At 42.9% G+C, this 16,817-nt stretch overlaps 1 protein-coding gene across 2 annotated transcripts in view; it reads left to right on the top strand.

Annotated features, from left to right (window-relative positions):
- The window catches only part of LAMB1 (laminin subunit beta 1), a 90,596-nt gene that overhangs the window by 33,811 nt on the left and 39,968 nt on the right, over positions 1 to 16,817 (top strand). For both annotated transcript variants that reach the window (XM_026701246.2, XM_087935533.1), the window contains 7 exons: positions 756 to 835; positions 5,885 to 6,020; positions 7,890 to 8,048; positions 9,033 to 9,160; positions 11,826 to 11,946; positions 13,345 to 13,549; positions 15,650 to 15,793. In XM_026701246.2, coding sequence (XP_026557031.2) covers positions 756 to 835; positions 5,885 to 6,020; positions 7,890 to 8,048; positions 9,033 to 9,160; positions 11,826 to 11,946; positions 13,345 to 13,549; positions 15,650 to 15,793 — 973 coding nt within the window. The remainder of the gene's footprint in view (positions 1 to 755; positions 836 to 5,884; positions 6,021 to 7,889; positions 8,049 to 9,032; positions 9,161 to 11,825; positions 11,947 to 13,344; positions 13,550 to 15,649; positions 15,794 to 16,817) is intronic.

Raw genomic sequence — 16,817 nt, 5'->3', positions numbered from 1 at the left:
TGTCCTGGTTGTAATGCCTGTTTGTGACTGAGTGGATGATCTTCTGACTAGCACGGATGATGTTACGTAGTTGGGTAATGAAATGTTTGTATGAAAACAAGCAAGCTCAGAGAGCCCCGAGAACTCCTTGTTACAACCCTGAGCTACCAATATTCCCCTTTATTGCCTCTATCTATCTATCTGTCTGCCTGCCTGCCTGCCTGCCTGCCTACCTATCTATCTATCTCTATCTATCTGTTTATATATATATCCTACCTACCTACCTATCTAGCCATATATCATCTATCCATCACCTATTATCTCTACTATCTTCTACAATCTACTATCTAGCACTGATGATGTTACCTAGTTGGGTAATGAAAAGTTAGCACCATATCAATCCTGAGCTATAAATATTCTCCGTTATTGCCTCTATATCTGTCTGTCTGTCTGTCTGTTCTATCTATCTATCTATCTATCTATCTTCTATCTATAATCTATCTATCTGTCTTTTTGTCTGCCTTCCTATCTATCTATCTATCTATCTATCTATCTATCTATCTATCTATCTATCTATCTATCATTTATCCATCTCCTTTCTATATCTATTATCTACTACTATCTACTATCTAGCACTACTGATGTTACCTGGTTGGGTAATAAAACGTCTGCAAGAAAACAAGCAAGCTTAGAGAGCACCAAGGATCCCTGAGCTACCAATATTCCCCTTTATTGGAGGTTTTTCTACCTGTAATGTCCAAAATCTTTCCTTGCAGCCTGAAAACTGGGGGCTGAGCAACGATATGGATGGGTGTCGGCCCTGTGATTGTGACCAAGGAGGCTCACTCAATAATAAGTAAGTTCGGTTCCTATTGCCATAATTATAAACTTTCTTAGTGCATTTTTTATGGGGCTATGTTTCAGGAGCAAATCACCTTCCAGAATTTTCTAGAACAGTCTATTCCTGGTGTGCTAAATATTGCAAACAGAGGGGGGGATCTTAAATTAATCCACACATTCCTGTATTTCTCCTAAACTTTGTTAATTATCTCTGCTTTGCTAAGTTCTTTCCTTGAGTTATTCCTTGCCTTTTATTATTTAAATTTATTATTAATAGCTCAATACCCATGCTTCGCTACAAAACTATGTGATCAGGCTGTTTTTGTGGGAGGAAAATAAGGGGGGGGAGACATTCTGCCTCTGCCTACCAGCATCCATTGGTATTTGGCTAGCGTCCTGTCAGTGTGTGAGAGAGTTGAGGGCTGTTTGGAAACTGAAACAGTATTTGCTGTGTGAGCAAGGAGATAGCAAGGAACCTGGGCGTGGCTTAGCTCAACTGTTCTGTACTAAAGCTGCTTGCTTCTATGAAACTGAAACTGAAACTCCTCTCCTCTGCTTGTGTTTTGTATTTGGTACAGATTTCTTTTCAGGTGCAGGAGTAGAACTCCTTAGCATCAGAGCATGTTAATATTAATAATATAGGAAATACTAATGCTCTGATGGTCATTTTGAAAAATCCTTTCTTAGTGAGACCCTAGAAGCCAAGAGGAACATACGTGCCAAATGTTAAGTTTGTAGGTTTTATGGTTCTGGAGTTTTTGTGATGATGCATGAGGGGTATTTCGCTTTAACATATATAGATTTAGAATCATTAATCAGTGAAGCAGCTTGCCTCTGGAAATTGTGAATGCTCCAACACTGGAAGTTTTTAAGAAGAGATTGGACTGCCCTTTTTCTGAAATGGGTATAGGGTTTCCTGCATGAGCAGGAAGGGTTGGACTAGAAGACCTCCAAGACCTTCCAACTCTGTTATTCCATTTTGTTCTAAATTTATCAGGTTTCCTTTCTTGTGAATCTCAACTCCATCCAACCTTGATTTCCTGGCCTTTCCTCATGATCCAGTCGCTTTTCCTTCCTAAATACAGTTGAATTTCAATTTCCATCTCCTTTGCCAGGTCACCGTTATTAGCTTTTTGCTTGAGTAGACTAGAAATTTATCTTGCTGGATTTTGCTTCAAAGGATTGCCAACTGGGGGAAACCAGAAAGTAGCAGCAGTCTTCCCTTTTTACTATTTAGGTACATCCTGTTCTAGTTCTTTTCTTGACAGGCTCAGCTCCTTGTTTGTAGTTAGTAAAGGGCAGGGGTGGGATTCAAAAATTTTAACAAACGGTTCTGTGGGTGTGGCTTATGTGGCAGGCGTGGCTTGGTGGTCATTGACTGGGTGGACATGGCTTGGTGGTCATGTTATTGGTTGGGTGTGGCCAACACAATGCTACTCACATCGAGGCACGCATCTCCTCGCCTGGCCTCTCATGCCTGTGGGGATGCTGCAACAGTCGTAAGTGTGAAAAATGGTCATAAGTCATTTTTTTCAGTGCCATTGTAACTTTGATTGGTCACTCCACACAAGCAAAGTACCAGCAAAGGAGGGGGAAAAAACTCCAGAGACTTCCAGAGACAGGAAGTCTAGTCCTGCCAAGAATGTAATAAGGGTTAACGGAGAGGCAGTTTCTGTAAGCAACACCAGAATGTTTCCTTCCTGCTTTCCTTACAGGATTAGGCCAGTAATTTCTTGTAACAATAGGCTCTCCGAACTGCTTAGAATGTTAACAACCAGTTCTAGCGAATAGGTGCAAACTGGTAGAAACCCACTCCTGGTAAAGGGGGTTCTGGGCTTATGACCCCAATTGAGCTGAAAATTTCTGTTGCTGAGCGAGACGCTTGTTAAGTGAAGTTTACCCCCATTTTTTTTACCCCTGTTGTTAAGTGAATCACTGCAGTTATTAAAATAGCAACACAGTTGTTCAATGAATCTGGTTTGCCCATTGACTTGCTTGTCAGAAGGTGGCAAAAGGGGATCGCATGGTCCCCATCGGCATTGACAAACTCACCATGAATCAATTGCAAAATGCTCCAACAACGGAGGTGGTCTTCAGCAAGTTCTGACCAGTTCTGGAGAACTGTCAGTGGAAATTTTGAGTAGTTTAGAGAACCGGCCAATCCCACCTCTAACTGGCCCTGCCCCCCTCTATTCTCTGCCTCATGAGTCCCAGCTGATAGTCTGGGTCTTCTTTGGTTGCCCTGCACAGGAGAACGGAGCTGGAAAGCAGGTTAGTGGGGTGGGGAGGGAATGGGGATTTTGCAGTATCTTTCCCCTGCCACGCCTACCAAGACACGCCCACAGAACCAGTAGTTAAATATTTTGAATCCCAACACTGGTATACAGTTTTCTGTCTGAGCAGGGGGTTGGACTAGAAGACCTCCAAGGTCCCTTCCAATTCTGTTCTCCTCTCCTCTCCTCTTCACTTCTATTCATCCCATTCTACTCTATTCTACTCTATATTCCATTCTGCTCTGCTCTGTTCTATTTGTATTTCTATTATTTCTATTTCTGTTCTCCATTCAATTCCATTATTCTATTCTATTCTATTCTATTCTATTCTATTCTATTCTATTCTATTCTATTCTATTCTATTCTATTCTCCATTCAATTCCTTTCCATTATTCTATTCTACTCTACTCTACTCTACTCTACTCTACTCTACTCTACTCTACTCTGTAAAATTTATACTCTGCCCAATTCCTAGCAATTCTGGGCAGTCAGTATAACTATTCAGCAATCCAATTTGCTTCCGCTAAAATTCATCACTTCCTTTTTAGACTTTACTGTCCCAGCTCTCTGAGGAAATTAAGATGGGGCCCACTTGGCCCAACTCTTATTTTTATTCCGATCCATTTTTGTTTCTCACACAGGCAGTAGCTATTCCCAACAGTCCTATTAAAATGACTTGCGGTGGGGCCATGAAGCTGCCTAACCTTTGGACATCCTGATGTCTTGATTGCAAAACCATCTGTAAATGGGTGTCGTTCGTTAAAAGAACTTGACCTAACGAGCATCCCATTTCCTCTCCCAAGAAAATGACCTCATTCGTCTGGACGTTTTTAGATCAAAACCTTCTGCAGTCCAGATCCCTGTTTTTACAGCCGTGGTTTCTGGTGAGGCAACCATATTGTCTGAAGGGATGAATGTCCTCAGCAAAAAATTCCTTCCCAGATAAACTGTAGGGCCATCCCACAGCATCTTGAGCACACAGCTGCACCGAAAATCTAAGTTGTGGTTAGGAAGGAAGAAAAACAACCAGGGAACCATAACCAAAGATGGAGTTGTGGTGCCAAGTAAAGGAAGCATCTGAAGTTTGACAAAATCTATCTGGGCTTGCAATAATTCCACCAGATAGGAGAGTGTTTCTCCCTGCTTCCGTTTGTGTGTGTGTGTGTGTGTGTGTGTGTGTGTGTGTGTACAGTATGTATGTATATATGTATGGTGTTCAGCTTTGTTCGGGTATTTTCCCATATCATTATAGTTGTGCTTTTAAAGTTGTAGTGATGTTTTGGCAGAATCTCATCTGCCATCATCAGGCTTCTGTATTGTGTTCATCTGTGAGTCAGACTTTCACAGCCGTTTCTGTTTAAAATTTGGGGCTAGCCTCGCGCTTTGTTGGAAGCGGATTTTTCTTCATCCTGATTGTTTGGGAGTCTTGAACTGTGTTTATTGGTCTTGGAGTTTGCTGTGTTCTGTTTGATTGGTGTTTCTAATATCTTATGTCTGTTTTGTAGCGGTTTTTTTGTCTTGATTGGCTGGCAACATTGTGTTTCATGTATTGGGGGCTTTTAGCATGGCTTGGCTTTGGGTGAATGGCCGGCTATTGTTTATTAGGAAGCTAGGTTTCATCTGGGTGGTTGGCTGGGCTGTGTTTGGGCTGGAAGTATTGGGGAGTGGGGGTGTCTGTTTGTGCCCGGGTGTTTGCTTGGCTTGTGGTGTGGAGATTTTTTTGTTTGTGAGTGCAGGCTTAGTAGTAGTAGTAGTAGTAGTAGTAGTAGTAGTAGTAGTAATAATAATAATAATAATAATAATAATAATAATAATTATTATTATTATTATTATTATTATTATTATTATTCCAGAGCTTTGAATTGGATGGTTTGCACATCACTTACTTGATCCGAACCTAAGCATTTGTGTTGGGGTGTCTGTCTATGAAGCAATAACCAAACCCACAATTCATGATGGTTGTGTGGCAATGTTGATTGACAGATCAGTGAAACATGTTCTAAATTTTCCTTTAATTATGCAGAAATATCTACGTTTAAGTTATAGATACTTGTGGTTCTCTACTCTTAGACATCTTGAATTTTTTTTTTATAGACAATGAAAAGAGGCATATAAGATGTTTGATAGAAACTCATTTTGGTTGATAGATCAGTGAAACTTGTTGCAAACTTTTGTTTAATTATGCAGAAATATTTCTGAGTTATAAATGCTTGTAGTTGTCTACTCTTAGGTATCTTGAATTTCCTTCCTTCCTTCTTTTCCTTCCTTCCTTCCTTCCTTCCTTCCTTCCTTCCTTCCTTCCTTCCTTCCTTCCTTCCTTCCTTTCTTCCTTCCTTCCTTCCTTCTTTTCTTTCTTTCTTGTATACAGTGGAAAGAGGCCTATAAAATGTCCTGAAGATTTTGGTTGATTGATAATCAGTGAAACTTCTTGTACACTTTTTTAAAATTATACAGAAATATCAATGATTGGGTTAAAGGTATTTATGGTGGTCTACTCTTAGACATCTTGATTTTATCTATTATCTATCTATATCTATCTCTCTATCTATCTCTCTATCTATCATCATTATCTATCTATCTGCCATCATTATCTATCATCTATCTGTCTGTCTGTCTATCTGTCTGTCTGTCTATCTATCTATCTATCTATCTATCTATCTATCTATCTATCTATCTATCTATCCATCCATCCCTCCCTCCCTCCCTCCATCTATCAGTCTATCGGTATACAATGGAAAGAGGCATATAAAATGTCCCTAAGACGTCCAATACAAACTCATTTTATTTTTCAGCTGCTCAAGTGAATCTGGCCAATGCCAGTGCAGGCCACATCTGATTGGACGCCAGTGCCAGGAAGTGGAACCTGGATATTATTTCATATCTTTGGATCATTATGTCTATGAAGCAGAGGATGCCAAATTTGGTCCAGTGAGTACCAACTTTAGCTAGCAATCAAAACACATCAGAATCCTTGCTCTGAATCCTTTTAATTTGCTCCTCAAATCTCATACACACACATTTATGGGTACATTTATATGTGGTCTTCATCATTCGGGGACTATTTGATTTCACTTAATTCTTTATTTCTGATTAGAATGTGGGTTTACAATTTGACATTTTGATCCATTTTATAGCAGTTGGAGGTACAATATTTAATTTCAAATCCGATCGGAAATAGTTTGTCATTTTCTTTCCCCCATTTGTATGACCCATAGTCCCTAATTTGTGGTAGAGTTGGGTGATTTGGTAGAGCTGAGAATTAACTGGCCAGATGCCCTCCCTGACACCTACACGGAGTTCACAGCAGGCACTTTATTAGAGAAACATCTGCTGCTACCTGGGATTGAACTCTCAACTCTCAATACATAGTTTGTCTAGAGTGTAGGAAAACATACCAAGACCGTTTATCAACTAAGAGAAACAATCAATACATGTATGTGAATGGAATCTATTTCCTAATCATCTTTTGCAAGCATCTATCAGTAAGAGGTTGAATGTGACATGTGGAATTAAAAGTACCAACACACTGCTGGAGAAAACTGCTGGAATATTCTCCTTGTAGTATTTTTTTTTTTAATCTACATTTTCCGCATAACATATGTGCATTATCTTAAAATAGAAACATATAATTTGCTTCCATTCTTTTTAACAAAAATATTAAGTCTCAGCAAAGATAAAATATAAAAAAAGCAAAAGAAAGGAGGTTAAAGAAAAAGCAAAGTCAGGAACGTAGAAAGAATAAAAAAGAGGGGAAAAAAGAATAAGTTCCAACTTTCTTTGGTATAGATGCTGATATAAAATACATGAAGCTCTTATTCTAAAATGAATAATAATACACAATATTTATTTTATATTATATTTTAGTTTATACTTTATTTTATTATTTGTTTGTTTGTTTTTATTATTTGTTTTGTTCCATTTTATTATTTTATTTTATTCTAACCTCACCTTTTCTATAACCACAATCGTCCTGTCAAATCCCCAAATTAAATGCTCAATTCCTCCCTCCCACCCCAATTTCTAGCACAATGTCCAACAGTGGTTTCCAAGTGGACACAAATTTAGACAAAATCTCTTCTTTAATCAGAATATTCAGCTTCCCAATGTCGGCCCATTCCATTCGCTTCCCCGTCCATTCTTCCATTGAAGGTGGCATGCCCCTGGTGGAGACTGACTCTGAGGGAGAGGAAGAACAGCCAACAGGGAGTGGAAGTGTGGCTCCAGAGGTTGTGGAGGAGGCTGGGGAAGGGCAGAGGCCGGCTGGGCAGTCAGAGGAGGACCCAGGCCCACCCGCACTCCATCCTAGGGCATGCAGGGAGGAGAGGATAAAGGAGAGATGTGGTCTACTGGGGAGGAGAGGGCCTTGATCCTCTTCATGGGCTGCAGCTGTGACAACTGGATAAGAGGACGGACATGCGTACAGGTGAGTGCTAGAAACAAAGCATGGAAGTATCTCTAGTTTATGGTTCCTCTCTGAGTTTGGTGTCCTTCCCAGTGTGTGTTCTGATATCTGTGGACAACTTCAAGCCCTTATCTTGCCTTGTTTGTGTTGTTTTTTACTCTTTATAATTTAAATGGCATTTCCTCCTTCTTGTAACTGCTTGTGTGGGAGTTTTTTGTCTCCAGTCAAGGATATTTGGAGCTTGGAAGCAAAATGAAGGAATAAAAGGGGCTTCGCCAGTTTTTTGTAACTGTGTTTATTTTGTATCCACCCTGGGTCATGGCAGAAGGAATGTTCCATTCCCTCTCTTGGGAGTACCCAGGTCTCTCTACTAATCATTTGCTTCTCTTTTGTAGGGTGTGAGTTTAGTTGAACGGCTCTATTCTCAAGATCGCGTGCCTTCCTGGACAGGAATAGGATTTGTGAGAGTGCCTGAAGGAGCATATTTGGAATTCTACATTGACAATATTCCGTTTTCTATGGAATATGATGTCCTGATTCGATATGAGCCACAGGTAAAATGGCTGCTTAGGGAATCACACTGTCTCCGAAAGAGGAATGCTGATGTTTTAGAAGATGTTTTAAACCTGCTGTGTTAAACATTTATGCACTTGGTGGTCCGAATGTTTATTTATTAACTTGTTTACTTTTTGTTTGTTTGTTTATTATTGTACCTTTGTTTGTTTATTTTCGTACCTTGGCTGGCCCAAGGTCACTCACCGGCTTTCATGGCTAAGGCGGGACTAGAACTCACCGTCTCTGGTGATTGGCTCAAGGTCACCCAGCTGGCTTTCATGGCTAAGGCGGGACTAGAACTCACTGTCTCCTGGTGATTGGCTCAAAGTCACCCAGCTGGCTTTCATGGCTAAGGCAGGACTAGAACTTCCTGTCTCCTGGTGATTGGCTCAAAGTCACCCACCTGGCTTTCAAGACTAAGGCGGGACTAGAGCTCACTGTCTCCTGGTGATTGGCTCAAAGTCACCCAACTGGCTTTCATGGCTAAGGCGGGACTAGAACTCCCTGTCTCCTGGTGATTGGCTCAAAGTCACTCAGCCGGTTTTCATGGCTAAGGCGGGACCTAGAACTCACCATCTCCTGGTGATTGGCTCAAAGTCACCCAACTGGCTTTCATGGCTAAGGCGGGACTAGAACTCCCTGTCTCCTGGTGATTGGCTCAAAGTCACTCAGCCGGTTTTCATGGCTAAGGCGGGACCTAGAACTCAACATCTCCTGGTGATTGGCTCAAAGTCACCCAACTGGCTTTCTTGCCTGGTGCTTTCACCACAAGACCAAACTGGGTATATGTGGCTTTTGTACCAATGGCAATTTGATGGTGTCTGACGATTCTCACAGTGTCCCCCTGCCTTCAATTGAATTCAAAGGTTGCATAGAAATTATGTATTGCTCATCAAGTCCTAATTCCTCCATTAGACAACCCTGATGGATATCCACAGGGTGTATTTTGGAGTTTTAAAATTAACATGGATCATTTTTCCTAGTTGCCAGATCACTGGGAGAAAGCTACCATCAGCGTAAATCGCCCGGGCCAAATTCCTCCTAGTAGTAGATGTGGCAATACTGTTCCTGACGATGACAATCAAGAGGTATCCTTATCTCCTGGTTCCAGGTGAGTTTCAAAAGAGAAATGCAGATAGCCCTTAACTTAAAGCCACAATTGAGACCAGTATTTATGTTGCGAAGCAAGGCGGTTGCTTAGTGAGTCCAATTTTACCACCTTTTTTTTTGGCCTCGGTGGTTGAGTGAATCACAGCAGTTGTTAAATGAATTGAGAAGTTCTTTGGCGCATCCTGCTCCTCTCCATTGACTTCGCTTGTTGGAAGACAGCTGGAAAGCTTGCAAAGGATGATTATATATGATTGTGCAATCTTTAGAAAAGCAAATTTTGGTGCTGTGATGGTTGTGTGAGGACCAGTTGTAAGTCTCTTTTTTTCAATGCCGTTGTAACTTAGCAATAGCAATAGCGCTTAGACCAGTGATGGCGAACCTTTTTGTTGTGGTGTGCCAAAAGCGCGCGCGTGCCAGTACCCGCAATGCAATGCGCCCTGCCCCCCCTGCACATGCGTGTGCAAAACCCACCCTTACTTGCACTGTGCATGCACGTGCCTCCCAGCTGATTTTCGGCCCATTTGAGGCCTTTTTTGCCCTCCCGGAGGCTCTAAGGAAGCCTTGGGAGGCCGGAAAATGGGCCCGTTTAGGCACTTCTGGTATTTCCAGAAGGCCCATTTTTCAGCCTCCCAAGGCTGCAGAGGCTTCCCTCGAGCCTCTGGGAGGGCAAAAATGGCCTCAGATGGGACGAAAATCAGCTGGGTGGTGTGCACATGCACACTGCAGATACGTTTGGCTGGGGTTTGCATGCCCACACAAATGGCTTTGCGTGTCACCTGTGGCATGCGTGCCATAGGTTCGCCATCACGGACTTAGATTTATATACTGCCCCACAGCAGTTTTACAGCTCTCTCTAAGCCATTTACAGAGTCAGCATATTGCCCCCAACAATCTGTGTCCTCATTTTACTGGCTTTGGAAGTTTTGAAAGCTGAGTCAACCTTTTCTTTTTTCTTTTTTTGGTCGAGTTTTTTTTATTTTATATTGCTTATACATATCACTATGTGAACAGTGTGATACCTGGATATCATACATTTTAGTACAAATAAACATAATATTATTACTCATAGTTATGCCATTTCTTTTTCATTGTTTCATATTGTTTAAACCTATCTAATACTACTGCCATTCAATTTCTAAACCTCCCTCTTATTATTACATATATCTTGTTATATTAAAATACGTATATTGTTGTTCCCCTCTTATTTCTATTCTAACTTTTATTCATGTCACCATAGTATTCAAAGACGTTTCTTTTCTGTCTTCCATCTTCCATCTACTTTATTATTCATATTTCCCTTATTTAACTCTTCATGTCTATATATATTAAACTTTCATCTGAAGGCTGAGTTAACCTTGAGCCAGTCAGGATCGACCTGCTGGTAGTCGGCATAATCAGCCTGCAATACCGCATTCTAACCACTGCGCCACCATGGCAGAGATAGCAATAGCCCCTTAAAGTTATATACCGCTTCACAATGCTTTCCAGCCCTCTCTAAGCCATTTACAGAGTCAGCATAATGCCCCCAACAATCTGCATCCTCATTTTACTGACCTCGGAAGGATGGAAGATTGAGTCAACCTTGAGCCAGTCAACATCGAACTGCTATCAGTCAGCAGAATTAGCCTGCAATATCACATTCTAACCACTGTGCCAACATGGCAGAGATCGTTCTGACCAAGGCTTCTGAGACTGTAAAGCACATGCTTAGTCCAAACAATTCTTGTTTTATTTCAATGCTGGGAATTATGTTCATTCCCAGCCCGTAATGAGTCCCAAACAGTGTCTTGAGATAAGCACTCACCTTTCTCTCCTTTGAATTGCTGCCAACAACTAAAGTGCCAAATTAATTGGAAAAAAAAAAACCAAACGAAGTGCAAAGTCCACACAGAGCTTCAAGGTTTAATCTGAAGAGAGCGAACGACTTTGCTTCCCACAAAGGTTTTCCTACCTTTGTACTTCCTTTATACCTTAGGGGAGGGGCAATCACCTCCAAGCCTCCTGAGATTACTCCTGAGTCGCCCTTTTTGTCTTTGCTACTCTTGCCTTCTGGCAGCTCTGCGCACACACGCACTAGGAACAGGCTCCCCTTGTTCCTCTGCCTTACTTCTGTCAGACTCTGGAGGCTCTGGAGTCAGCACCCCACTCCCAGATGGTCCTGGCTCCATCTCTGCATTGGACACAGGACCCTCGTCTGAGTCCTCCCCAGAACTCCTGGACTGGTCCCCGTTCTTCCCCACTGTCCGATTCTGCTGCCGCCTGTACAGGCTGCCAGTGAACCAGAACACAGATAGCAATAGCAATAGCACTTAAACTTATATACCACTTTACACTGCTTTACAGCTCTCTCTAAGCAGTTTACAAAGTCAGCCTATGCCCCCCAACAATCCAGGTCCCCATTTTACCAACCTTGGATGGCTGAGTCAACCTTGAACCGGATCGAACTGCTGGCAATGAGCAGAGTCAGTCTGCTATAATGCATTCTAACCACTGCACCACCACAAACTGTCCCTAAATAAATGATTGTAGGTTGAGAACTACCTGTAAAAAACAAAGGAACAATAAAACAGAAAAGGCTAACCAGCAGTCTCAAGAAAACTTTTCAATGTATGACTTGGAATCTGCCACATTGGTTTTTCTTCATGGATGTCCTTTTGTTAACACAGGTATGCAGCCCTTCCACACCCCATATGCTTTGAAAAGGGTCTGAATTACACAGTTCGGTTGGAGCTGCCGCACTACTCCTCCAACTCAGAGTTGGAAAATCCATACACCCTCATCGATTCAGTAAGTGGATGCTAATATCAGCCCTTTGGTTGTAACACAGCCACAGGAGGAGGAGGAGGAGGAGGAGGAGGACTGTAGGATCCTTGGTGCTCTTTGAGCTTAATGGTTTTCTTGCAGACATTTTATTATCCAACTAGATAACATCATCACTGCTACAAAGAAGCGGGGTGCTCAAACGAGAGCAAATTTCACACCCTTCTAGCATCGATGGTGTTACCTAGTTGGATAATGAAACGTCTGCAAGAAAACCATGAAGCTCAAAGAGCACTAAGGACCCCAGAGTCATCTTCCTCCTCCTCCTCTTCATTCTCCTCCTCCTCCTCCACCCAAAAACTCAGAGAGCACCAAGGATCCCATAGAACAAGCTGTCTCAAATTTTAATTTCAAAGCTGCTGACGGAACACAAGTTTCCCCCCTTTTTTATTATTATTTTTCTTCTGGAATCCCTGGTTGAAATTTCTCGGAAAGTTGCCCATATCGGGGAGAACCTGGGAATGGTTTCTGGGCCACCCGAGACGAGGTGGACGAAACAGGCATAGCCCAACCGCCTAGGGAGCATTTCTTGTGGCCCCTCTGGACTGTATCTTTGGAAGATAACAATATTTGGATTGTCTGTCGAAAAATATAGTCACTGTCAGCGTTCCAACTAACAAACTCCAAACCAATAAACTCCAAGACAGGCATTTTCTCAAAGTTGCATTTTAATTAGAGTTGTCATATTGGCTCATCTGGGAGAACCCTGAATCTGAGAGTCCCGGGTTTCCCCTCCCCAATAGAAATTCGAAGATCTATCTCCTGCACCAATCAGTCCATGACATGGTCCAATCAACCATCGTCCCAACTGTCCAGTTGTGCGTTTCAAATATTTTTACCACCAGTTTGGTGGGTATGCTTTGTGCACACGCGCACACTTTGCACACATGCATGCACCAAGCACACACTTTTCTCAGGCGCGGAGGCTTTCTGCCTCACCTCTTGCAAGCCTGCACTCTCCCTGCCACTTCTGCAGCTGCCGTGTGGCAATCTGCTTGCCATGCAAAGCAGCTACACTTCACAAGCAAGACATAAAGGTTAGTATGGGGGCCCAGGCGGGCGGGCCCAACAGCAGAGCGTTGGAGAGAACTGGTTCGGTCTCCGCTGCTCATCGGCACTACCATCTTGGCAGAACCAGGCCAAACCAGTAGAATACCACCACTGCTCCAGGCACTCCTCTCCAGGTGCAGGGCAACTTGTCCTTGACTTTTAAGAAAAAATGTTGTTGAGTCTAATCTTCCACCTCACTATGAAATTCCCCCCTCCCAAATTCCCAGGCACTGGATGTGGCAGCTTCAAAGTTTCCAAGCAAAATATGGCTTCCAAGACTGACAGTAACACGGCTTGGTTAATGTCATTTCGCAGCTGGTTCTCATGCCGTATTGCAAGTCCCTGGACCTCTTCACGGTCGGAGGGAGAGGTGATGATGTGACGACCAACAGTGCCTGGGAAACCTTTCAGAGATATCGCTGCCTGGAGAACAGCCGGAGCGTGGTCAAAACCCCCATGACGGATGTTTGCAGGAACATAATTTTTAGCATCTCAGCCCTGCTGCACGAAACCGCATTGGGTAAGTAATTGGGAACAGAGGTTTCTCAACTTTATTTTATTTATTTGTTTGTCAAACATGTACAAGATAACAACAATAAGAATGAACATAAACAAGAACAAAGAGAGTAAATACAGATAAATGGGGGCAGTAAGACAAGTAGGCATGTTGGTGCGCTTATGCGCGCCTCCTTTAAGGACCTCTTAGGAATGGGGTGAGGTCCACGGTAGACAGTTTGGGGGTTGAAGCTGTGAGGTTGGTTGGTTGTTGAGGCTGTAACCATGGAGTCTGGTAGGGCGTTCCAGGCGTTGATCCCTCTGTGGTTGAAGTCGTATTTTCTGCAATTGAGTTTGGAGCATTTACCTTGAGTTTGTATCGGGTGTTTGTCTGTGTGTTATTGTGGTTGAAGCTGAAGAAGTCATTGACAGACAAGATGTCACAGCAGACAATTTTGTGTACTATGCTTCGATCAGATCGCAGGCGGCACAGTTCCAGATTGTCCAGGCCCAAAATTTCAAGCCTGAAGGCCTAGGGAATTTTGTTGTGAGGGGAAGAGTATAGAACTTTTCTCGAGAAATACCTGTGAACCTGCTCAATTGTGTTAATGTCTGATATACAACGCACATTCTAGTTTTTGGCCATTTTAAAGCCTTGTGGACTTCAACTCTGAGAATTCCAGTGGTGGGATTCAGTCAATTCGCACCACTTTGGGAGAACCGGTTGTTAACTTTCTGAACAGTTTGGCGAATTGGTTGTTGGAAGAACTCATTAGGGCAGAGAACTGGTTGTTAAATTATTTGAACCCCACCACTACAGAATTCCCCCATGCTGGCTGGGGAATTCTGGGAGATGAAACCCATAAGTCTTCAAGTTACCAAGTTTGATGATTAGAGGACTGTAAGCTAAAACACACGATGAACAGTTGCAGGAACTGGGCCTGGCTACTCTAGTGAAGAGAAAAACCATGGGAGACAGGAAAGCAGTTTTCCAATATTTGAGGGGCTTCTACAGAGAGGAGGAAGGGGGTCAAGCTATTTTCCAAGGCAACCAAGGGCCAGACAAGGAAAATGGATGGAAACTAATTGAGGAGAGATTCAACCTGGAAATAGGGTGACATTTTCTGACAGTGAGAAAAATCAACCAATGGAACAGAAGTCGCCTTTGGAAGTTGTGGGAGCTTCATCCCCGGAAGCTTTCAAGAAGAGACTGGACTGCCATCTTTCAGAAATGGTGTAGGGTCTCCTGTTTGGGCAGGAGGGGGTTTGTGTTGTGGTTCGCCGACAGCCCGTGCAGATGGCAGTGGAATCGAACATTGGGGAAGAAAGGGGATCAGTCCAGGAGTCTGGAGAGGACTTGGACGAGGGTCCTGTGTCTGATGCAGAGATGGGGCCAGGACCATCTGTCAGTGGGGTGCTGCCCCCGGAGCTTTTGGAATCTGGCACAGAGCTGCTAGAAGGCAAGAGCAGCTGAAACAAAAGGGGAGACTCGGGAGTAAGGCTGGGAGGTGATTGCCCCTCCCATAAGGTATAAAGGACAGGCAAAGATGATGAAACCTTTGCAGGAAGCAAAGTCATTCAATCGGTTCAGATTCATCCTTGAAGCTCTTTGTACTTCGGCTGTTGTTTTCTTCTAGTTCATTTGACATTTCTGTTATTGGCAGCACTTCATAGGAAAGAAAGGTGAGTGCTTATCTCTAGGGACTGTTTGAGATTCATTACCAGCTGGGAATGAAAATAATTCCCAGTGTTGCAATAAAACAAGACTTCTTTTTAAAATAAGTGCGTGCGTAATTACGGTCTCGGAAGCCTTGGCCAGAACAGGCTGGACTAGATGACCTACGAGGTCCCTTTCAATTCTGTTAATCCGAGATCTGAAGTATGGAGCTAAAGCCACTTAATGAATCTCTTTGCATCCCTGATACATACATATATCAGTCATTTTAGCAAGCTATTTGCCATTTCCTTGGCTTTTCTGCCTTTTAATGTTTCTGTGTGTGATGTAATTGTTTTAGTTTTACTTGGAACTTAGAAGGCTTGTACAAATGGAATGAATGAGGGAAGGAAAGAATGAATGAATGACTTGTTCCAAATATCCGTCTTTCTCCTTTTTTTTTCTGTTTAGCTTGCCAGTGTGACCCACAAGGTTCACTGAGCTCGGTATGTGATCCCAACGGAGGCCATTGTCAATGTCGCCCAAATGTTGTTGGCCGAAGATGCGATAAATGTGCCCCGGGCACTTTTGGCTTTGGACCCACTGGATGCAAAGGTAGGTTCTATCTTCCTTCCGAAGACCCTATTATTGCTCTGAAATAATACTTGGTAAGAATTTTTTTAAAATAATAAATATTCTTTTTGTTCCTCTCTTCTACCTCATCTGTAAAAATCCTCATGAACTGAGCTAAAAAAAAAAAAGACAATTTGTGGGGTCATTGGTGCTCTCTGAGCTTGGTGGTTTTCTTGCAGAGGTTTCATTACCAAACTGGCACTGATGATGTTACTTAGTTGGGTCATGAAACATCTGCAAGAAAACCACCAAGCTCAGAGAGTATGAAGACCCCATATTATTCCTCCTCCTCTTCCTATCTTCTTCCTCCTCCTCTTCCTCTTCCTCCTCCTCTTTCTGTCCACAAACCTCCCTCCTTTGTAGCACTGATCATATTACCTAGTTAGGTAATGAAATGTCTATGACAAAACCACCAAGCTCAGAGAGCACCTCCTCCTCTTCCTTCTCCTCTTCTTCTTCCTCCTCCTCCTCTTCCTCCTCCTCTCCACAAACCTAGCACTGATCATGTTACCTAGTTGGGCAATGAAATGTCTACAAGAAAACCAGCAAGCTCAGAGAGCACCAAGGACCCCACAGTCCTCTTCCTCCTCTCTTCTCTCCCTCCCACTTCCTCCTCCACTCCACAACACCGCACCCCCCAGCACTGCTGATGTTACCTAGTTGGATAACAAAATACCAACAAGAAAACCATGAAATTCAGAGCATCAGGGACCCCATAATTCAACCCCGAACCCTGAAATATTCTCTTCTATTGATGAGACTCATTTTTCTAACTCTGGTCATTAACTAGCTGGAGATTTAAAAATCCACGACTGCATTGATTTTGGGTGATGTTCAGGGGTGGGATTCTACCGGTTTGGACCGGTTTGGGTGAACTGGATGTTACATTTGCATCTGGTTCACCGAATCGGTATTTGAACTGACCAGCTGGCTCCTCCCACCCATTCCCGCCCCTCCTAAGATTCTCCACGCAGCCCATTTTTGATGCAAGTAAGTGCAGGGTCTG

The sequence above is a fragment of the Pseudonaja textilis genome, chromosome 5 (assembly GCF_049901715.1).
Source record: "Pseudonaja textilis isolate UNSWEBS1 chromosome 5, rPseTex1.2, whole genome shotgun sequence".
NCBI lineage: Eukaryota > Metazoa > Chordata > Lepidosauria > Squamata > Elapidae > Pseudonaja > Pseudonaja textilis.
Note: the sequence above shows the minus strand (reverse complement) of the source record. Positions and strands in the feature narration are given on the sequence as shown.